Raw genomic sequence first — 24,699 nt, 5'->3', positions numbered from 1 at the left:
ATACATCTGCAATCATGATTATGGTCAATCTAGCCTTGCAGACCATGTATAATGACAGGTTCTCTCTTGGGAATAGTCCAAAAGGAATATCTCCAACATCCCACTTTCCAAAAACTTTTAATTCTGTTTTGTCTGCATTAGTAGTTAATCCACTGATCTTGCTAAATTTTTCCAAAATACGAAAAACGATATATATGGAATCATTATCCTTCAAAGTGCCCACTACAGCATTGGCATATGCTAATATTATTTTCCTTCATAGTTAAAGGACCTGTTATTCCTCACACATGATGTGTATTGTCAACTTCCTGTAAGAAAGGTTCAAGAACCAGTGCAAACAGCAATGGACTCAGAGGTCAGCCTTGTTTGACTCCTTTTCAAATTTTAACGTGGTCTGACAGGAACCCATTAACTAGGAGGCGGGTAGTTGAATTGGCTTAGGCTCCTTTGATAACAGATAGCTTTTTACCTACACCAATTTGCTGGAGGATGTGTAACAGAAAGGGATGCCGGACATTATCAAATGCTTGGGTAAGGTCTACTAATAGCACTGCTTTTTCATATTAACTAAATGGATTAGATCATGTAGCAGAAACAGATTAAATTCTACTACCCAGCCTGGAACTCCATGCACCTGTGTGCTTTTAATTATGTATCTCATTCCCACTTTGAGCCTGTTATTGATAATTCAGTAAAATATCTTGTAGTCAGTATTAGATATTGAAATAGGTGCTGATCAATGTGTGAACTCTATTAGGTTTTGGATTGAGGATGGTATGGCTTGCAACAAATTTACTTGGTATGTATCCTGATGAGAGAAAAGAAATATATAGTATAACTAGGATGGGAAGAATAAAATCCCAGGCCTCGCAGTAAAGTTTTATCCCTAGACTATCAGGTCCTGGAGATTTTTTTGTCTGGTATTCTTTAAAGTCTGTGGTAACTTCAGATGCTGTAATGGGTCTGTAAAGCCCATTTTGGATACAAATAGGAAAGCTATTAATGCTTCAAGAGTTATAATTTCCGACAGTACTTTTGTCAAAGTATTTTACCTTGGGTATATTAAATGTTAAAGATACCAAGCTATTTTAAACCTGGTTTTACTCCATTTCCCAAGTAAGCAAACAGACAAATTAAGTCAAGTTTGCGCCTGCACGTAATGCAAGTCTAGCTGACCCTGCAGGTAGTGCAAGACCAAGATAACTCATGGTAAAAGTAGAATAAACTCTGATCACTAATCTTAATATTTACCCATAATGCAAAGCACATCTCCTGGAGGAAATGTATGATGCTTTGTATTAAAGGCAAGGAGCCACTACCCAGACTGGTTTCGACTTTTATTGAGGTCTCATCAGTGGGAGCCAGGCTAGAAATATCAAGATTTTAGTAATACAGAGCTTATAAGTATTTTACCAGAACAAGTTACCATAAGGTGTTTTAACCTTATTAAATAAAAATCTCAGGAGGAGATATAAATGTAGAAAGTATTTTACCTTGGATATATTAAATGTTAAAGATACCAAGCTATTTTAAACCTGGTTTTACTCCATTTCCCAGGTAAGCAATCAGAGCTTATTCTGCTTTTACCATGAGTTATCTTGGTCTTGCACTACCTGCAGGGTCAGCTAGACTTGCATTATGTGCAGGCGCAAACTTGACTTAATTTGTCTGTTTGCTTACTTGGGAAATGGAGTAAAACCAGGTTTAAAATAGCTTGGTATATTTAACATTTAATATACCCAAGGTAAAATACTTTCTACATTTATATTTCCATCTGATATTTTTATTTAATAAGGTTAAAACACCTTATGCTAACTTGTTCTGGTAAAATACGTATAAGCTCTGTATTACTAAAATCTTGATATTTCTAGCATGGCTCCCACTGATGAGACCTCAATAAAGGTCGAAACTGGTCTGGGTAGTGGCTCCTTGCCTTTAATACAAAACATCATACATCTCCTCCAGGAGATGTGCTTTGCATTATGGGTAAATATTAAGATTAGTGATCAGAGCTTATTCTACTTTTACCATGAGTTATCTTGGTCTTGCACTACCTGCAGGGTCAGCTAGACTTGCATTACATGCAGGTGACTTCATTTTGACTTCATTTGTCTGTTTGCTTACTTGGGAAATGGAGTAAAACCAGGTTTAAAATAGCTTGGTATCTTTAGCATTTAAGTACTTTTGTCATCAAACAGATTTTTGTAGTGTTTTCGAAAGGAGTTAAGAATATCTTGAGTGGTGGACATGTCTTCACCATCAACACAGATCTGAGTGATAGTCCTTTCTTTGTGGATTTTAGTGAATTGTCTATTGAAGAATGCAGCTGAAGGGCTATCTGCTAAGTGCTGCTGTATTCCTATTTTTTAAAATTTCTTTCTTCTACTTGTTTCTGTCTTTTCAATTCTATCTCTATGTTAATGTTTTTAATGATGTTGCTACATTCAGCGCACCTGCCATATGTGTAATGTGTGCGATGCTCACAGGCTCCAGGATAGTAAAGGCGCTAAAGATTTGGTATGATATTAGTGAATTTTGTCAGCAAATTACTGCAGTCTTCATCTATGAATCACCAACTTGCTTTAGATGCATTGAATGATCTAAATCAATTTTTAAATGATTATAGGTCTGTTGAAATTTTCAAAGAAATTGTAGAAAGCTCAAAATTAATTGCAGCAAAATTTCACGCAGAATCTGTATTTTGTAGCACTAGACCACTAAGGCGATGTAAAAAGACAACACAATTTGATTACGAACATGAAAATGAAATTATAGTACATCCTAAAATTTCATTTAAAGTAATTTTTTTTCTCTGCATAATAGATGAAACATTACAGTCTTTGCAGGAAAGATTTAGTTTATTAAAAGAACATATGAATGAATTTCAGTTTTTGTATTTGTTAAGTACTTTAAAACAAGAATATTTATTATCTTGTTGTAAAAAGTTACGACAAAAATTAACACACGAGAATCATTCAGACATTGACACAGACGATTTATGTGAAGAAATTTTACTGTCAACCATTTATTTCTAATTTTAAAAACGATATATATCAGATAATTCAGTATATTTATTCAAATGACTTAATCACAGTTTATCCAAACTTTTACAATTGCTCTTCAGATTCTTTTGTCATTACCGGTATCTGTAGCATCTGCGAAATGGTAAATTTCGCAGATGCTACTTTTACATTTAGAAAAGTTCTTTTCTAAACATAAAATTATTAAAAACTACTTGTGCTCCATAATGGTACAAGACAGACTTTCAAATCTTGCCATTATATCAATAGAGTCAGATATTTTGGATCAACTTGATATACATGATATAATGCGAGAATTTTCATTAATGAAAACTAGAAAAGTTCAATTCACTAAGTGATTTTTCTTGCTGTTTAAATATTTATTTACCTATTTCTTTACCCAATAATGTTTAATATGTTCCTATTTAATATACTTATAAGTTACTATTATTTATTATTTATTTTTTCCAAAATTATTTTTGTTGTTTTTGTTCCCTTCTTGTATGTTTATTGTTTTTTATACATTTTTTTTTTTTTTTTTATAATTTCTGCTTTTTTCAATAAACTTATAATTAATATATTTCGTATTTCATTTTTACTCACTGACACATTTTTATAAAGTGATTTTTTATTTCGGGAAGGGGTATAGGGATGCCAAAAAAGGTTTGCACACAGGCACTGGACACTACTGGCACACCCCCTGGCGGTTGATCAATTGGTAGAGCCTCTGCTACTAATGGCTCAGTTAAGTAAATTTGAGCACGGTTAGTAGTTGGAAGGGGAACCAATCGTTCGATGCTGTTGGCACACTCTCCCTCGATGAGTCTTTGGACTCCCTGGAGGTGTCTAATAATAATAATAATAATAATAATAATAATAATAATAATAATAATAATAATAATACCATTGTGCTGGTTTGTTATGAAATAGGTTCTTTCTTTATACAGATCTTTCAACTTTTTCTTTTGAGGAAAGCCTGTTCCTTTCCCCATCAAACCATATTCTGTTTTACTATTTGTTTGAATTTTAACCACATATCTCAATTCCAGATAACATTATTCCAAGTTGAACAGAAGGTCTGGAATTGAATTGAAAAGATCAACAAAAAATTTGGTGGAAGTCTCTATGATCCAAAATCAATCTCTACTTATTCCATACAGTGAAACTTAAGTAGAAGTGGATTATGATCTGACATGTTGGTGTCAAGATGTTTTCTCTGAATTATCTCATTTATAAGGGAAGAAGAGATATAAATTCGATCAAGAGAGGTACCAATACCTTGATTCATGTGTGTGTAAGTCTGGAAATTCGGATTGCAAATCCTCCATACGTCTACTAGTTGATGAGAATTGTCGAGACATGTTTTTAATTGTGCATATCACACTTTTCCACTCCTGGGATGTCCTCCTATTATGTGTAATGTGGAGTTTTCAATACAATTCCAGTCTTCAGCTGCTGTGATGTAGTGGGCACTGTATAAATATAGTTCCAATTCCTGGAAGAATGTTCGTCTAACTGTTCCATTACAAGCAGCATAAACATTTATAAACCTTATTACACATCCACAGAATTTCCAGTTTATTGTTAAGATTCTACCTTCTGCACTCCTTTGGATATTACAGAATGACCAAAGGGGAGGGTAAGAATAAGAACTCCTACTCCGGCCTTGTTAAATCTTTCAAAGCTCCAATAAGAAAGAAGTCGATATCTATCTGCTAAAGTTTTTAAATCTTTATATCTGCAGAAGTATTTTTCTTGGAGAAATAAAACCCTGGTATTATGGAGAAGCATACGTTTCCATATATTTTCTTGTTTAATTTGCCAATCGAATCCTCGTACACTTAATCTTAATCCTACACTTAATCCTCCTACAATACATTAAGCAATATGCTAGTCTTTTATGATAAAGTTATAGGAGCATTAGATGAGGGAAAATGGCATATACTGCCATTTTCTTAGATTTAGCAAAGGCATTTGACAGGGTACCACATGATAAGCTGATATTTAACTTGCAGCACATGGGTCTGGATGTCAGATTGGTCAAATGGATTCAGGATTGGCTGTCCGATAGGTATCAGAGAATTGTGTATGGTGGGGCAGTTTCAAGGAAGCAGAGGGTTACAAGTAGGGTCCCACAGGGCTCAGTACTGGGATCTATATTGTTTAACCTTTATATCAATGACATTATCAGTGGATTAAAGGGGATATTCAGTTGTTTGCAAATGATGCAAAGCTGGTAAGGATTATTAGTAATAGTGCAGATGTGGCAGCCCTGCAAGAGGATTTGAATAAGCTAGATAGATAGGCAAATGAATGGGAGTTTCAGTTTAATGCAACAAAATGTAAGGTCTTGGGGTTTGGAACAGATTGATGGGATGCTGCATACTCTATGGGAAGAGTTGTACTGGAGGAAGTAGGGGAGACAAGAGATCTGGAGTTGATGATTGATAGAAACCTGAAATTTAGGGGACATATTGCAAAGATGGCAAAAGTAACACAGGATTGCTGCATTAATGATAAGGACACTAATGCAGAAATAAAACAGTTATCATTCCATTGTATAAGACCCTGATCAGACCACACTTGGATTATTGTTCTCAGATTTGGTCCCCAGGATTTGAAGGGGATAAATTAACTGTGGAAAGGGTACAAAGGCGGATAGCAAAGATGATTTCAGGACTGTACAAGCATAGTTATGAGGATCAGCTGAGGGAATGTGGACTGCAGCGTTTGATGGATAGAAGAAGGAGAGGTGATATGATTGAGACTTTAAAACTGTTGAGAGGTGATTACAGGGGTGACACTGGGGAGTTCTTTCGCTTGGTTGGACAGTGGGAAGGAGTGATGACAAGGAGGCCATTCCTGAAAGTTACAAAAGGAAACTGTGAGCAAGAGGGTGAGGAGTGGTTTCTTTGCATGGAGGGTGGTTGAACTGTCGAGTGCATTGCCTGATGGAGTAGTGAGAGCGAGAATGGTCAATGAGTTTAAGGAGTGGTATGATAGACTTCGTGTTTCTTAGGGGGGACCTCCCCGCGATGAGTCTTGATAAACTTTGTGTTTCTTAGGAAGGACCTCCCATGATGAGTCTTTTGACTCCATGGAGGCCTGAATAATAATAATAATAATAATGAGGCAATGCAGAAATGAGATGCTATGATTAGTGAAGTGTCAGTGGTAAGTCTTTAACTTCTAGAACCTGATAATTATTATTATTATTATTATTATTATTTAGGCCTCCAAGGAGTCAAAAGACTCATCATGGGAGGTCCTTCCTAGGAAACATGTCTATCAAGACTCATCATGGGAGGATTCAACCACCCTCCATGCAAAGAAACCACTCCTCACCCTCTTGCTCATAGTTTCCTTTTGTAACTTTCATGAATGGCCCCCTTGTCATCACTCTTTCTCACTATCCAACCAAGTGAAAGAACCTCCCCAGTGTTACTCCTAATTACCTCTCAACAGTTTTAAAGTCTCAATCATATCACCTCTCCTTCTTTTATTCACCAAACTCTTCAGTCCACATTCCCTCAGCCGTGCCTCATAACTAACATTGTAGAGTCCTGAAACTGTCTTTGTTATCAGCCTTTGTACCCTTTCCACAGTTAATTTATCCCCTTCAAATCCTGGGGACCAAATCTGAGAACAATAGTCTAAGCATGGTCTGATCAGGGTCTTATACAATGGAATGATATCTCTTTTATCTCTGCAGGTCAGTGTTCTTCTCATTATTGCCGCAATCCTCTCTGTTACTTTCCCCACCTTTGCAATATGTCCCTTGAATTTCAGATTTCTCTCAATCATCAACCCCAGATCTCGTCTCCCCTACTTCCTTCAGTATATCTTCTCCAACAGAGTATGCAGCATCCTATCGATGTTTCCCAAACCTTACATTTTTCTGAATTAAACTGAAACCCCCATTCATTTACTCATATGTATAGCTTATTCAAATTATCTTGCATGACTACCACATCTGCGCTATTACTAATAACCCTTTCCAGCTTCACATCATATGCAAACAACTGAATATCCAGCAGCAATCCAATGACAATGTCATTCATATAAAGGTTAAACAACATAGGTTCTAGTACTGAGCCCTGTGGGACCCCACTTGTAACCCTATGCTTCCTTGAAACTGTCCCACCATACACAACTCTCTGATACCTATCGGACAACCAATCCTGAATTCAGTTGACCAACCTGACATTTACACCCATGTGCTGCAACTCAAAAATCAGCTTATCATGTGGCACTGTGTCAAATGCCTTTGGTAAATCCAAGAAAATGGCAGTATATGCCTTTCCTTCATCTACTGTTGTTGTTGTAACGTTATTATAAAGGCTAGCATATCACTAAAACAAGAATGCCCTTTCACAAATCCATGTTGACTCTCACAGATAACATTACCCTTATCTGCCCAACATTGTATACGGTCCCACTAATTTCTCCAAGATCTTAACAACTACTGATGACACGCAAACTGGCCTATGATTAGAACACTTCCAGTCTGCTACCACCCTTATGCAATGGCACCATCTTACCTTCCTTCCATTCTCTGGACACCTTTCCCTTAGCCAGACTTTCACTGAAAAGCCAGGTCAAATGAGCTGTCAGTTCCTTAGCACATTCTCTCAAAACTCGTGGTGAAATACCATCCAGTTGCACAGCTTTAACTGACCTTTACAGTACTTAGTATTTGGAGCACGTTCTCCTCCTGCACCTCTAAACCTGCCCCATCCCTCTAGTATTAAAATTTATTCTTCCAGGATGAAATACACCAATAAAGTGTTCATTAAAGAATTCCATTATGTCCTCTGCATCAGTCACTCTCTTCCCATTTTTATCCCTCAATGTCATTCATCCGCAATCATTTCTCCTCCTATTAGCCACATAGTTAAAACAATCCCTAGGGTTATCTTTGGATCTTAGGGCTAATCTCTTCTCATATTCCAGTTTTGCCTTCCTTACCATAGTAGTCACTCTCCTGGCCTGTGTCTTATATTCTTGATGCACCTGCTCTTCATCTGTCTCCTTATATCTCTTACATAGCATCTTTTCACATGCAGTTCCTGTATAATATTGTTTTTCATCCACTTTACACCAAATTGTGTCCTCTTCTTCACTCATGGAATACAGCTTAGTATTGCTGCTAACAAATATTGATTCACAATTTCCCAAGCACTAATGATATCCTGGCATTCCAATTCCTCCCTCCATGAAACTTCCCCAAGTTGATGTCTAAGACTATCATAATCACCCGCCTTATAATTCCACATTTGTCTGTCTCTTTGATACTCCTGCATGTCTATTCATCTTCTATGTCAAAACGACATGGTCACTTTCTCTCTCCAACTGATGGGAGAGATGTCACCTCAGTTATTATCAACTCTTCTGATGCTATGACCAAATCCAAAACTCTGGAACCTCTTGTTCCCTCTATTACATGTTGCCTAAGATATTTGTCCCTCAAGAATTCTAGATATTCCATTCCCTTATTGCTACATGCATCTTCCTCTCCCCAATTTATACTACTGTAATTAAAATCTCCCATAGCAATCATTTTTCTTGCACTTGCCAAACTCAACTGTCTAAACATCTCCTGGTCCCCACCCTCTGTGCTCCTGGGTCTGTAGCAACACCCCACTAAATATCCTGTCTTGTCCACCTCTACCTCACACCATGCTTTCAAAATAATTGCCTACATCCTAACTCATTCAAATACAAGTGGTCTCTTGCATACAATTCCTCTCTGTTCTCAAATGCTCTCCAAGCATCCACATATTCCAATCCTCTCTTCTGACACATTCTAGCTATTATGTTATTCAATATTACTGATCTCTTGTTCAGCTCGTCACAATCACACCTAGTCAACACGCGCACTATCATTTCTTTCTACGTCTCCTTTCATACTATCTCATGCAAGAATCTCATATCTCTCGCTGCCCAATTTACATTACCTCTCAAGTCATTTGTTCCTACCATCACAATCATCTCATTCTCCCTTTCATCCCTCTTAATTGCCACAGTCACACTTTCTATTGTTCCTCCAGGCAAACACTCCTCACGCATCCTATCTTGCACACCATGGATCATTGAGTCAACATACGTTACACCTCTTACCATTCCCTCTCTCCTACCATTTCTATTCTCTCTTCTTCTATCATTCCTATAACTCTCTTTCATTCCCTCTCTTCCACTTATCCTATTCATCCTATTCTCTCCTCTTCTATTATTCCCATAACTCTCTCTCATTCCCTCTCTTCCAGTTATCCTATTCATCCTATTCTCTCCTCTTCTATCATTCCTATAACTCTCTCATTCCCTCTCTTCTACCCCTCTCTTCCCATACCTCTCTCTCTCTCTCTCTGATTCCCTCTCTTCCACTTATCCTATTCTCTCTTCTACTGTTCACATAACTCTCTCTCATTCCCTCTCTTCTACTGTTCCCATTTTCTCCTCTTCTATCATTCCCAAACCTCTCTCATTTCCTCTCTCCTACTGCTGCTATTCTCTCCTCCTCTATCATTCCCAAACCTTTCTCTCACCCCCACTCTGATTCTCCCTGCATACATCTCTTCCATTCTTCTAATCTCATCTTTCATACTTCTCATCTCTTTCACAAGATATTCCACCTCCTCTTTCAGCTCATCTATCCCTCTCTGCAAGTTAGTCACTCTTTCTCGCCATTCATTTACACAATCAAAACCAATTAAATAAGGTCTTCAACCTGTGAAGGAGCAATTGTGTAGCCTGCTTCTTGTAAACTGTTTTCCAGTTTTTCACAGTTGCTTTCCATTATTTCAATTTCATGCCTATCATTCTTGATTTGGAAGCTAGTTATTTTCTTTTCATGTGGATGATAATCAAATTGAAAAAACTTGGAATCAGTAAACTTTATTATTTTGTCTTTAATTGTATAACATAGTATAACAATATAATATAATAATATATAATATAATATGAAGTATTCTCTTGCTTTTCCTTTATTAGCATCAGATGATTCTTCATAGTCCATAAACCTCTTCTCAGCCTGAAGAGTTTTCATTTGATAATCTGCAACCTTCTCCATCTTTGCATTTTTTATTACTTCTTTTTCTTTTAGATGTAGTTGCATTTTTTAATTTTTTTTGTTTATCTTCAATTTTTTTGATTAATTCAACTTTCCTTTTTGATGATATTGTCTGCATATTAAGTTCTTTCAGTTGTCTTACTTGCTTTTTCTGTTTCTTCTCCAGTTTCTCTTTATAGAACAGTTTCATGATTTTGCCTTGTATCTGTTCAGTTCTTATATTATGTTCACTATTGATAATTTCAACTGATGTTGTTCCATCCATATTTGATTAGGAAAGTGACTGCTGAGGTTCTGAAATTTTGGGGCTAATTTCTAGCTGATTTGGTCATGCACATTTTGTGATTTTACCAAGTGTAGTTTGTAAAAACTACACTTGGTTCCCAGATCTTCCAGTTCAGTCTTTACTAGACTGAACTGGAAGATCTGGAACTCTTATTTATGCCTCTGATATATTCAGTGTTCTAACTGGCTCCACAGGTGTTCCCACTCTTTCAGTGACAGTTCTAAAAGGACAGGTGTTAACACAGTGTTCAGAACTTTCGCATTTCTGACAGGGTTTGAGACAGTGATTAGCGATACGTCTGATCTCCATGCAGTTGAAATATTTAGATTTGGAGCAGTTACTACCCAAGTGATCATATGAGCCACAATGCAGGCGCTGGCTTTGTACTCTGGGATAGTTGACAATACCTTGGGATGTACCAATGTTGACAAAATTTGGCACAGGCGGCTTCATATCCATTATGAAGGTGACATCACCAGAAATCCAGTTTGGATCTTCACCTGATAAACCCTTTCGTATGTTACTAATCTAATCCATTTTGAGTATGTCTACATAAGAATTTCATTACTGATCTCTATATATTCCATTGGAAATCTTTCAATTTTTACTGTTTTAAACAGGCTCTTGACCATTATCAGAATAACTGTGCTGCCTTCAAAAGTAAAACTCTGTAATAGTTTGTCCTTTGTTTCCACATCTTTAATTACAATTAAATATATTCCTCTGCCATACAGGGTGAAAGAATAAATCTTGTTAGTACCAATTATCTCTTTTAAAACCTTAGTCACATGTCTCGCTTTATTACATCCTGAAATTCCAATTCCTAGAGTTCGTATCCTTGGAGGAATTGGTACCATTATCTCAGGGAGGAAAAAAAATGAAAACCTCTGCATTGATTGCAAGAGGGAGAGAGAAAAAAAAACTTTTCAGTCATAAGACTGAGAATTAATAATCCCATGATATAGAAAAAAATTTACACTTTCAGCAAATGCTCTGTTTAAGCTACTATAAAATGGCAGCCATGATACCTACAAAAGTAATCTCATAATGCAGATATTAACTGCACTACCAGCAATCTTAATATTTATTTTAAAAAAAAAAAACCATGCTAGTGGGGATAAAACCACCACTATCACCAGTAAAATAAAATCAAAGTGAAAAACAAATGAAAGAAAACCAAAGTACTTATCTTGCCAAAATCCAAGATGTCATCAGTGGGAGCCAGACCCATAGGTGATACCAAGGTTGAAGTAATGCAGAAGTCATATTTCCACATACAAGTAGCCAAAACATGTCACACCTTATTACTAAAATATTTTGGATTAGTGATAGATGTTTGAAGTTTTTCCACTTGGTTATACTGTAAATTAAAGATGCCAAGAAATTGTATTCTTGGTTTAATCCTTTATCCAAGTGTAAGCAAACAAAGTTGCACCTGAAGTAACTTCAGATCTGGGAAACTAAGGCAAGTGATGTGAAGTCATTAGCTTCTATATATACGAGTTGCCAGTTCTGAAGTTACTTCAGGTGCAACTTTGTTTGCTTACACTTGGATAAAGGATCAAACCAAGAATCTAATTTCTTGGCATCTTTAATTTAAGGTTAACATTTGTTTTGTTTATCATAAAATAATAATCACATTAATATGAAATTGCAGTGTAGTTCAAATAAGTGATCTCAGCTGCAATAGGTTAAGGCTCTGTTAAATGATCCACTGAGTGTATTTTTATAAATGTTAAGTAAGTAATAGAAGAATTATTTTAATCTTCAGGGAAAATAAATCAGTAGCATTATAAATACTAGAAAATCCATTGAGTGCTGTTTATTACTTACCAATAGTAAGTAATAAACAGCACTCAATGGATCTGATAAAATGCACTATCATAAAATGTCCCAGTTGTGATATTTTATGACAATTAGGCTCATTAACCTATCACAGCCAAGTAACTTGGCATTGATGATAGAGCAGTCAATCATATCTACATTGTCTCCTATGTCTGTAAATGATGTGTACTTCTGCTCGTTTTGCTTGTTTTAACAGGATCAAAAACACGTTTCCAAGAAGGAAAACTGTGTGCCCTCTGTATGAGACCAGCTAATTCACTTTCACCTGAAAAACCCTGATGAAGATTCACTGATATTGAATGAGGTGTGAAACCTCCCATTATGAAATATATACGGTGCATGGGGGAGTTGATTACAACTTTTCAGCACACCCTTGTATCTGTGTTAAAAATGTCTTGCAATGAAGTCTCTGCAATAAAAATACATTTTGATAAAATGGCTCACATGGAAAAAAAAAAAAAAACTCCATATAAGAAAGTATCCCATGCAACAAAAACACTTCAGTATATTCACCAACAATCTATGTACTGGTAATCACATTTGTCAAAACTGGATATCTTCTTCTTTTATTATTATTATTATTATTATTCAGGCCTCCATGGAGTCAAGAGACTCATTATGGGAGGTCCTTCTTATGGAAAGACAAAGTCTATCATACCACTCCTTGAACTCATTGACCATTCTTGCTCTCACCACTCTCTCTCAGGCAATCCATTCCATGATTCAACCACCCTCCATGCAAAGAACCCACTCCTCATCCTCTTGCTCACAGATTCTTTTCATAACTTCCAGGATGGTTCCTTGTCATCGCTCCTTCTCACTGTTCCACCAACCAAAAGAACTCTCCAATGTCCACCCTGTAACTTCCTCTCAACAGTTTAAAAATCTTGATCATATAACCTCTCCTTCTATTCACCAACTCTGCAGTCCACAGATCCTCAGCCAATCCTCATAATTGATATTGTACAGTCCTGAAACTAACTTTGTTATCTGTCTCTGTACCCTTTTCACAGTTAATTTATTCCCTTCAAATCCTGGGGACCAAATTTGAGAACAATAGTCTAAGTGTGGTCTGATCAGGGTCTTATACAACAGAATGATAACTCTTTTATCTCTGCAGATCAGCATCCTTCTCAGTATTGCAGCAATCCTCTGGGTTACCTTCAACACCTTTGCAATATGCTCCCTGAATTTCAATTTTCTATCAATCACTATCCCCAAATCTCTTTTCTCCCCTACTTCCTCTAGTACAGCCCCTCCAATCAAGTATGTAGCCTCTCATCCATGAATCGCAAACCTCAAGACCTTACATTTTGCTGCATTAAACCGGCATCCCCATTGATTTACCCATATGTCTAGTTTATTCAAATCTTCTTGCAGGGCTGCCACATCTGCACTATTATTGATAACCCTTCACAGCTTCACATCATCCGTAAAACTGAATATTCCATTGCAATCCATTGACAATGTCATTAATATAAAGGTTGAACAATACAGGTCTCAGTACTGAGCCCTATGGAACCTTCTGCTTCCTTGATATTGCCTCACCATACAGAACTCTCTGATACCTATCAGACAGCCAATCCTGAATCCAGTTGACTAACCCGACATTGAAACCCATGTGCTGCAACTTAAATATCAGCTTATTATGTGGCACCCTGTCAAATGCCTTTGCAAAATCCAAAAAAATGGCAGTATATGCCTTTCCCTCATCAACTGCTCTTGTCATTTTATTACAAAAGGCAATAATATTACTAAAGCAAGAGCACCCCTTAACAAATCCATGTCATTTCAATTAGGCCTGCTGGCCTGTTACAGAGCTATCTTAAGCCCTTCTAAGGTGTACCTGTCCTGAGGATAACGTGACTAGCCCTATGCCTCCTGGAATATTCTATGGCTGTAGCTGTGTGTTCACAGGGCTAGTTTGTCTGCCTTCAGTAGTAAAAACCCCAGATAAACTTTGGAGAAAAACCCTGCTGTCCATGCCCAAGACTGACTAACTTGGCTATGTCTGAGAAAGATCCTTAAGCTCCTCACTTTGGCAACGTGAATCAAACCCAAGACACTCCTTTTCCAGGCATATGGTTGCAAAGAGCATAGCCACTAAACTGTGTGGACGAAAACTGGATATATGGTTCAAAATTTAATTTACCTATCCTTTCTCTAAAGCCTAAATTTTCATAAAATGTGTTTTATAATATTCATTTCTTTCTCTCTGAGAATGGGACTTATTAGAAATGATCACTCAAAATACTGAAACTCTTCATTTCATTGCATAAATTTCTAATTAACAAGTATTTAATAATCATTATGATTCTCACTTGCCTAACTAAGGTTAACTGGAAATGTTTTTTAAACACCCATAAAAGTATTATAGTGAAGTGTCAAGAAAGATATTTCAGTTGTAAAATGATGAATCATCCCTTTTACATGTAAAAATGAAATGTGTCAACACCTATTTAAATAAAAAAGAAAAAAAAATCTTCCTTTAATTTGAAAATATTTGAATAAAATACAACCATATGCATTAATCAATATTTCATATGATTTTATTTACCTGAAGCCAAGAGCACTTGTCACCATGATGTAATATGATATTTTCTGGAAAATTAAACCATTAACTGATCCTGGAATTGGAATGACTTCAGTTCCCCAAAGAGCAACAGGAGAACCTTCATGATCAGTAACAGTGTATTTGTCTCCACCAATGAAAAGAAATATGGTATGGCTACATGTGGAATTATTCTTGCAATTAGGATTATTTCTGATGTGAACACTAAAGGTGCTGTCAACACACTCTTTAGCAATCAGATAAGTACATGGTCCTTGGAAGTTATACATTTGCCCATCAAATGTACGATAATGAAACTTTCCCCACATAGAACATACTCCACTAGAATGTTGTTCCTGATCAGAAACTAAAAAAAATTTATAAAGCATTAAGAACCTGTACAAAAGATTTCAAAGCAAATGAAACTTGTTTCTTTTATGATAATTTTGGTTTAATGGCGAGGAGAGCTATGGTTATACCACATCAAAAACGTGTAATAAATAAGGAGCTTATGTAGGTCTAAAAACATTCAAATATAGGCCTAAAAGAAAGTCAAAATAATAAAAAAATTCATAAATTAGACATTTCTTAGTAGTATACTATTTAATAAATAAGTAAGACAACATAAAAGCAGTGTGTAGAAAAACAAACATAAACAATGCATATAAAAAAGATGAAAAAAAAGTATAAAAAATATTAAAATTCATAAAACACAAAGAGTTTTTTTACAAACATATTTATAGTTACTTAAACTAAACTAGTTTTAACAGAGTATTAATCTTTACCATCTTAAACTAAAGTTTAAGATGGTAAAGATTAATACTCTATTAAAACTTAGGACAAAAACTGGATATATGGGTCCAGGTTGACAGTTATGAGTCTGAAAAATATTTCTAAGTGTGTAAGGCTCAGACAGATTATAAAAGTGGCTAAAATAATGACTGTGGTTGTCATTGGTGAAACAAGGACAGTCGATTAAAATATGAGTGATAGATAGAGCAGAGCCACAAAATTCACACATAGGTATATGGCATCACCACTCAGAAAGGAGTGGGTGAGATAACTATAACCTATGCAAAGCCGAGCAAGAACAACTTCTTCTGTTCGAACCCTGAATATGCTAGACTACTATAATTTAATTTCATGCTTAATTTGTTAATTTGGTAAAGCGTATTATTTCTCTCTCTCTCTCTCTCTGTGCATGCATGCATGCGTGTGTGTGTGTGTGTGTTTTCCCAGATAGCTGGCACTGGGATAGGAGTTTTTGTCTGATAATCTGTGTATGGTACAGGCAGATGGTGTATGTTCGAGAAATGAGCTGACCTCAGTGCAGCATCTGCAGCCTTGTTTTCCTTAATCCCAACATAGTTTGGAATCTAACAGAAGCATACACCAAAGTATAGCTTCCATAACTGAAAGAGGAGGTGCTGAATTCAAGACAGCACTGGATGTTGCTATAGCTCTAGACTTATTACCTGAAGAGAACTTTTTCGAGTCTGAATATATCATGCATCTTTGGTAGCAGTAGAATCTGATGTATTTTAGTGTATCCTCTCTCTCGGATACAACTCTGCTGTAAAGCTGGTACACACTGGTGAGATTTCTGAAGATATAACATTGTCTTGAAAAATGGCAGAAGATCCCACTAGGTCCTCTGAATTTGAGCTACCTGTGTAGGCAGGCATAAAATCAGAGTACTCAGTTGTATGAGTTTCAAAGAACTGCTGGAAGATGACAGCTGAAGTGGAAATTTTGGTACTCCTGAATACTGGCATGCAAGATTGTCACAGTGTAAGTGAGTTTAGTAGTCTGATCTATGTTTTCTACTGCTATTTTTAGAGCTTGTAGGAATACTGTCTGTCAAGTGTTGTAGATTCTTCCACTGTGGCCAAACGATAGTTGGATATGTGAGGTGCTAAGGCAGGGGTTTTATTTTAATTGCATATAACAGAAACAGCTGGTGATATTGAAGTGACAAAGGTGGTTCATTTGCCTCACCATACAGACTAGGAATAGATGACATGCGAAATCCTTCAGTTGCAATATTGATAGCTTGATTATGAATAGGGTCTAACCACTGCAGCATACTCTTTCTGGCAGAAGCACAGACTTGGGATGCATAGTCAAGATTTTATGTTATCAATTCCCTGTACAAACAAAGGAAGCAAAGAGCATCTCTCAGTACCCCAGCAGGTAGAAGATAGCATGGTAAAATGTTCATTACATTCTGGTAATTGTCTCATAATTAAGTCAAATATCACTCCCAAGAACTTGGCTTCCAGTGCAACAAGGATTGGTGATTGTCCTAGTTGAGGTTCTGGGTCAGGATGAAGAAAACATCTGCAGTAAAAGTGCAAACAAATTGTCTTCTGCTGTGAAAATCTGAAACCTTTTGCAAGCTTCTGTGGCTCATTGCAGCTGTTTTTCTATGACACTCTTTTTATCAAAAAGATCTTATCTAACCAAATCTTCCAAGTGGTAACTGCCCTCTACTGCCCCTATAATCAAGAAGAGAGAAGCCAACAATGTTCTAAGTGTCATACTTTTTTTAAATCAAGATGAACTTGATAACTAAGTAATATGAGTGACATAAGTATGGTTGTCTACAATGGCAACTCCTCCTCCTCTATGAGTAGGGCCATCTCCTTTCCTGTCCTCACGAATAATGGAAACATCATGGAGAGATGGATCATTGTTCCAGTTCAGATATGTTTCCTGCAAGCAGAAGTATATTGGTTTATAACTCTGCAAGAAAGCTTTGATGTTGTCTATGTTTTGTCGGAATACATGACAATTCCATTGCAAGAATGCTTACATTATTTTGTTTTGGTAGTATCATCTGGCTTCCTAAGATAAATCGTTTTGTCTTCATTAGGCATGATTTTTTTCTTTTTTGAGAATCATGGGCAGCCAGTATCTATCATTTCTTCTTCTTCTGGAAAAAGATCCAAGACATATTAAAATTCTGCTCCCTCTAGGGCACTCAGTCTTTATTAATTGTTTTATCTTCCTGATGGGGAGCAGAGGCATCAATGCTATCTGTTGATTGGAGATATAATAAAGGGTTTGTAAGCATAACTTTGATCCTCTGTAATGCACATTCCAATATATTTTTTTTTTTTTTAATAAAAGGATTTTCATGTAGTGGGACCCTTTTTGGCATTTCTTCAGGAGTGAATCCATAATGATTTCTCACTTTCATTTGGTCAAAGGAGATAGCAAGTAAATCATATCATTCGGAGATATTGTAGTTGTGAGAAGGTGAGATTGACATCCTTGTCAATGTCCTGACTGAAGCTTTCTTTACAGTTGCCTTGTCAGCATAAAAGGATTAGCAGATCTGGATGCCACTGTTGTGGTATACTGCCTTCTGGTATGTGATACATTGCTCTTTTTTAACTTCTGCATCTCCTTTTCACTCCTCCATTTTTGACATGCTCAAGAGTATGCAGGATGGTCTCCCTCATAGTTAGAGCGTTTTGGTGTTTTGTTCAGTCTTTTTAGAAGTTTTTTTTTGGAAGATTTTCCACTTGGTTATACTATAAATTGAAGATACCTAGGAATTATATATGTGGTTTCATATTTTCATATATGAGTAGCCAAAACATGTCACACCTTATTATTAAAATACCCTGGATTAGAGATAGTGATTGGAAATTTTTCCACTTGGTTATACTATAAATTAAAGATTTTATATACTTGATTTTATAAACTAAGTATATAAAATCAAGTATATTGAACCAAGATACCAAGAAGTTATACTTAATTTAACCAAGTATATAAAATCTTTAATTTATAGTGGAAAAACTTCCAACAACCATATCTAATCCAGAGTATTTTAATAATAAGGTGTGACACCTTTTGGCTACTCATATATGCTCTGGGTCTAGCTCCCATTGATGAGACCTCAATAAAGGTTGAAACTGGTCTGGGAAGTGACTCTTTCCATAATGCATAGCATTATGGGATATTAAGGCAAGTGATGTGAAGTCATTAGCTTTTATACATGAGTTTCCCCAGTCCTGAAATTACTTCAGGCACAAACTTTGTTTGCTTTATAACTGGTAATTAGCTTACGGAAATAACAACACATATAAAGTATATTAATTAAAGGCAACTTTAATGAATAACTTCTATATTTCGGCAACGTCATGTTGCCATCTTCAGGAACATAAAGATATGGTATGTGCACGCAGGCACTAACAAAAGCAAATGAGGAAGAAAGCAAGAAACTAATATTGTTCCTAAAGTCCTAATGGTGCCCTCTGGCAGGCTAATTTGGTTGTCTTGGCCATTGGGCTGAAGTTCTCATAATGTAAGTCTTCCAAATTTGGGACCTTTGAAGAGAAAGCCATAAACTCAGCCCCACAAAAACCCACTATTTGGCTTCGTTTCGTGGATGATGTGTTCGCTATTTGGCCACATGGCTCAGACAAACTCCACTCCTTCCTAACACACTTAAACAACCAACACCCCAGAGTCCAGTTCACCTTAGAAAAAGAGGAAAACAACACCCTCTCCTTCCTAGACACTTTAATCACTCGCCAGCTTGATGGATCTTTGGTTTTCTCTGTTTACAGAAAACCCACCCATACTGGCAGATACATTCACCAGCAACCCCCCCCCACACACACAACAATATGGGGGTTATAAAAACACTATATAACAGGGCAAAATTAATCTGCTCAGATGACAAGGCCCTAACCACTGAACTAAACCACATCCTCAACACTTTCTTAGCCAATGGCTATAACCCCCAAAAAATACTAAAACCAGTAAACCGCAACCCCCCCTCCACAATAAAGATTACACCAAATCTATCACCATCCCCTACATCCAGTGCACCTCTGAGAAAATAACCAATATCCTCAAAAAATATGACCTTACTTCTTGTTACAGACCATATAAAAAGTTGGCATCCCTTCTCTGCTCTACCAAAGACCAACCACTTCCCCTAGACCTACCTGGTGTATACCAGGTCCCTTGCAGCTGCAAATTGTCCTACTTTGGCCAAACAGGCAGGAGAGCAAATATCAGGATTTCAGAACACAAAGACTACATCTGGTGTCATCAGTACAGCCGCTCTGGACTTGCAGACCATGCCTTAGATACCCACCATAGAATTCATTGGAAGAAAACTAAAATAATACACCATAGCAAGTTTAAGTACGAAAGATTATTCAAGGAATCATCAGCAGCTCTAAAAAACGTTCCAAACCTCAACAAATTTGGGTGCATGAAACTACCCCAAATTTGGGAGACTTACATTATGAGAACTTCAGCCCAATGGCCAAGACAACCAAATTAGCCTGGCAGAGGGCACCATTAGGACTTTAGGAACAATATTAGTTTCTTGCTTTCTTCCTCATTTGCTTTTGTTAGTGCCTGCGTGCACATACCATATTTTTATGTTCCTGAAGATGGCAACGTGACGTTGCCAAAATATAGAAGTTATTCATTAAAGTTGCCTTTAATTAATATACTTTATAGGCGCTGTTATTTCCATAAGCTAATTGCCAGTTATGTATGACCAATGTATAAGCCTTGCTACTAGAACACTTAGATAAAGGATTAAACCAAGTATATAATTTCTTGGTATCTTTAATTTATAGTATAACCACATGGAAAAACTTCAAACTGTAAGTATTGTGTTGTATATTAAAAGAATGAAATCCATGGAAGATGATGGAAGATGTTTTATCATATAATAATGGGTGTCATCAGGACCCACTACTGTGCTAGGGTGAGAAAATAAAATTGCTCTTTTTAGTTCCTAATTAATAATTGGCTTATTGTACAGTTCGAGCTCATACATAGAAAAATTTAGCTGCTGTTTCTCTTGTTGCTCTTTCAATATAAAAAACTTAGAAACTTCTTCTGCTGCTGAGATTCAGGCAAAATGTTCTCCCAAAAGTGTCTGCAATAGGTTTGGGATCAGCAACAACATATCCATTATTGTCCAAGGTAGCCAAAAAGTGTGCTCAGTATCTACCTTTCATTTTCCAAATTTTCCCCAATACAATTTTTTCCCAACTTGCTGGATTATTTGATGATGCAAATTGGATCCAAGATTGTTCCTGACTCTGGCATCTCACATAGCATGCTCTGTCCCAAGCACACTTAAAGGTTATTAAGTTAAAAGTAAACACCAATTACCACAATTTTCTCTTCAACATTCTACAATGATAGTAGTAAGATCAACATGTTTACCACTGCTACAATGGATGACATCTATATAAAAATGTGTCTTAATATATTCCTCAGCTATAATGATGTAGTGGGTTATATGCAAAATATACTCCATGCTCTGTCTCAATATTTTCTGGCTGCCTGGAAGTCTAAGTTCTGCCAAGCCTTTGGACATAGTGGAAATTGAGATGATATTTTTAGAAATGAAGCTGTTGCTGCCTGAACAATACAATCTGTTAAGTGTTTCACTGCTTCATTAATAGGTGTTTCAATGACTGCTTCAGAATTAAATTTTACAAGATGGTAGGAAGTATTCCAGTCAGCCTTATTCATTTTCCTCATGTTGATCTATGTAAGAGAACATGATTTCTTTGAGGACAGTGCAAATAACATGTAACTGATCGCTTCCATATAAGTTCTCTTCAATATCCCACATAAGCAGTGGGAAAATGGCAAGGGAACTGAGGAATATTGTAAGATTTCTTGCAGAATGAGTTGGAAGGCATGGAGGAAAGTACTAAGTCAACAATACTTTTGTTCAATGATAGGATCTCATCCGGTTGTGTTGGCCCTACCCCACAGAGTGTTATGATCATTAAAGTCAGAAATAAGAAATCTGAGCTCAGGCATTTACAAGATAAGATTATCAAGATCGATTTCATTTAACTCAATACTGGGTGGTAAATTAATAGAACATACTGTAATAAGAAATTCCATGGAGAGAAAAATCTCTACTGCTTCCAGAGCAGTATTAAGCAAGACCTGTTGGAAGGGAGTATGATTGCTTGGGCTTTATAGATTTCTGAGATGTTAAAGGCTTAGATTTATTAGGTTTATATTGATCAGTTGATTTGGGAAGTGTGGACAACCAGAGTTCATCTCTCTGGAAAAATATTCAATACATCATCTGATGTGTCTGGATTATCTATGGAGAAAATGAGTAGAGATGAAGGTATCCATTTTTCTGTGGGGGAGTTTCTGGTGATTTATCTTTCAGTGATATCCTTACCATTACTTTTTTTACAAGTAGCTTGCGATCAAATGGGATCATTTTAAGTGAAACTGTATGTTATTCAACTGATGCACATCACAGAGAAGCAATCACAATCATAAAGTTCAGGTATTGAAATTATTGGAGAGTAGAATAGATATATGAGTTTGAGTTGCTGTTGATATTTTCTTGACTGCCACCTTCTCAGCATTAGGATTTCAATGACAGATGTGATGATGGCTAACTTCCTCTTTTGCATCCTAATATGATATTTTTTTCTGTTTCAATCTTTTGTATTTCTTTTTCATCCTTCCAATGCTAATATGCACAGAAGTAGGCTGGATGGTTTCCCTGCCAGTTGACACATTTAGCTTTCTTGTCAGAGCAAGATTTATTATGTTCTTTGCTGCCACATTGAGCACAATGTGGTAGAGCCAAGGCAAGCAGTTTGTGCATGCCCTTATTTCTGACATTTAAAGAATCTGAGGGGATTACATTGATCTGTTGATTAATATACTCCTCTGATTATATTAATATAATCAGGTAATTATATTAATACAATATAATTAGATTAATATAATCCCCTCTTAGGCTATACATTAGGAATGTATAGTCTAACAGGGGCAATTGAAAGCTCTTACAGATATTGGAGGTTTAGGTGTATTGAGTGTAAAGTAAAGCATTTCTGGCAAGAACCAAGTCACCATCCCTATATCAGAATTTTTCTCATAACTGTCATTATTGCTTGATCTTTAAGCTCTAAACATATCTTCTCATCAGGAATATCAAGGAGATTCCATTCTACAAAAATGAATCTCCTTAATAACACACTCTAACACACTCTAACACACACACACACACACACACACACACACACACACTACAGAAACTAAGTGTGTTATGAGGTGGTACTGTGACTGACATTGTTGCTCTCAATAGTTTTTCAGAATGCAGTTGATATGTTTCTGCAAGGAACCAGAACATAGTTTCTTAACTATTTTGGGAGAACCTGCCAGTCCTTTTAAGCCCTTTTAGAAAAATAAGGGTGCATTGTCCCTATTGGATTTTCACCTGTTGCACTGATGATGAGATAAACTGGTACATTTATACTGGTATCACGTCTTTTGTTCTTATTTTGGTTATAGAACAATGTATCTACAGTATCAGTACTTAGTTGAGATCTTGTTATGTCCCTGAAACTTTTGAAAATGAAAAACTCTTTATACTTTTTCCATAATGTCCTTTTCATCAGCAGTCCCCATTTGATATCATTAGTCATCCACTTAACATCAAGTCATATTCTCTTTTTCTCTCAAGGCATAATACATCTTGTAATTTCTGCTAATAAATATTCTTCACTAGTTCCCACGCAATGGTGATATCTCACCTTTCTAATTCTTTCACCCATGGAACTGCTCCCAGCTGATTTCTAAGATTATTATTATTATTATTATTATTATTATTATTATTATTATATTATTATTTCGGGCAACTCCAGGAGTCCTTAGACTCATTGAGGGAGGCCCTAAACATCATGTCCACACAACTATGCGATTACATTCTCACAGTATCTATCATACCGTGCCTTGAACTCGTTCACTGTCATAGCACCCACAACAGACTCTGGCAGCTTATTCCACTCATTTACCACTCTAAAAATAAAGAACCCAGCTCTAACAAGCTTCCATAGGTGTCCCCTAGTTCTTCCACCACCAGTCCTGATCTCAAAAATATCCTCTGAATTAATCCTATAGAATCCCTTTAGCAATTTGAATGTCTCAATCATATCTCCCCTTTTCTGCCTATCAACTAGTTTCTGCAACCCACAAATCTTCAACCTGTTCTCATATGGTTCATTCCATAGACCTGTTATCATCTTAGTCACTCGCCTCTGGATCCTCTCCACCTCCTCCCCATCAAGAAGGAACCAAGGTGACCAAATCTGGGCATATTATTAAACCACCTGCCTTATAATTCCACATAAACTGCTTTCTTCTTGACACTACTGCATGTCTACTCATCCTCCAAGTCAAGACCCCATGATGACTCTCCAACCAATTACTACATGTTCCCTAAGGAATTCTTAAACTTTCCCATAATAATCACTCAAATTGCAATCACCAATCTGATCTGCCTACAAATTTCATGCTCATCATCCTCTGTGTTCCCTGGCCTAAACGACATCTCCCTAATTATCCTGTCCTCTCCACCCACATCTCACACCATACACTCCCAAAACCATTAGTGTGATTTCAATCTAAACCATCTGATCTGAGAGGACACAACTCATCACTTATCATATGCAATTAGTGTTTGCCCTTCTTATTCTACCAAAATACACTACACTCATCTATTTCTATTCCTGTCAGTATATCATCTTCTGCCAACCATGTTTCACTGATCCCAATAATTCTGTATTATTATTATTATTATCGAGGACCGCTAATGAATCATAAGATTTATTGTGGAAGGTCCATCTAGAACAATACAAAGTCTATCATTCCATCCTTAAACTCATTTACTGTTCTTGTGCTCGCTACCCTATCAGGCAATTCATTCCATTGTGCAACCATCCTTTATGTAAAAAGTCATCCCCTCACCTGCTTATTCACCACTTCCATTTATGACTTCCAGGGATAATCTATTGTCTTACTCCTTCCTCTTGATCTACCATATGTAAGAAATTCCAAGTGTTGATACTGTAACTGCTAATAAATATTCTTCACTAGTTCCCATGCAATGGTGATA

The 24,699-nt window shown here is 36.5% G+C and overlaps 1 protein-coding gene across 4 annotated transcripts in view; it reads right to left on the bottom strand.

Moving 5' to 3' along the window:
• LOC150094462 (hemocytin-like) overlaps positions 1-24,699 on the bottom strand; it is a 2,636,009-nt gene that overhangs the window by 2,364,948 nt on the left and 246,362 nt on the right. For all 4 annotated transcript variants that reach the window (XM_090412206.1, XM_090412207.1, XM_090412208.1 and 1 more), the window contains exon 8: positions 14,778-15,138. In XM_090412206.1, the coding sequence (XP_090268332.1) occupies positions 14,778-15,138 (361 nt within the window). The remainder of the gene's footprint in view (positions 1-14,777; positions 15,139-24,699) is intronic.

Source organism: Typopeltis vanoorti, chromosome 22, assembly GCF_054136105.1.
Source record: "Typopeltis vanoorti isolate ZY-2024b chromosome 22, IOZ_Tvanoo_1.0, whole genome shotgun sequence".
In the NCBI taxonomy this organism is placed as follows: domain Eukaryota; kingdom Metazoa; phylum Arthropoda; class Arachnida; order Uropygi; family Thelyphonidae; genus Typopeltis; species Typopeltis vanoorti.
The sequence above is the reverse complement of the archived record's forward strand: the minus strand, read 5'-3'. Positions and strand labels throughout refer to the sequence as shown.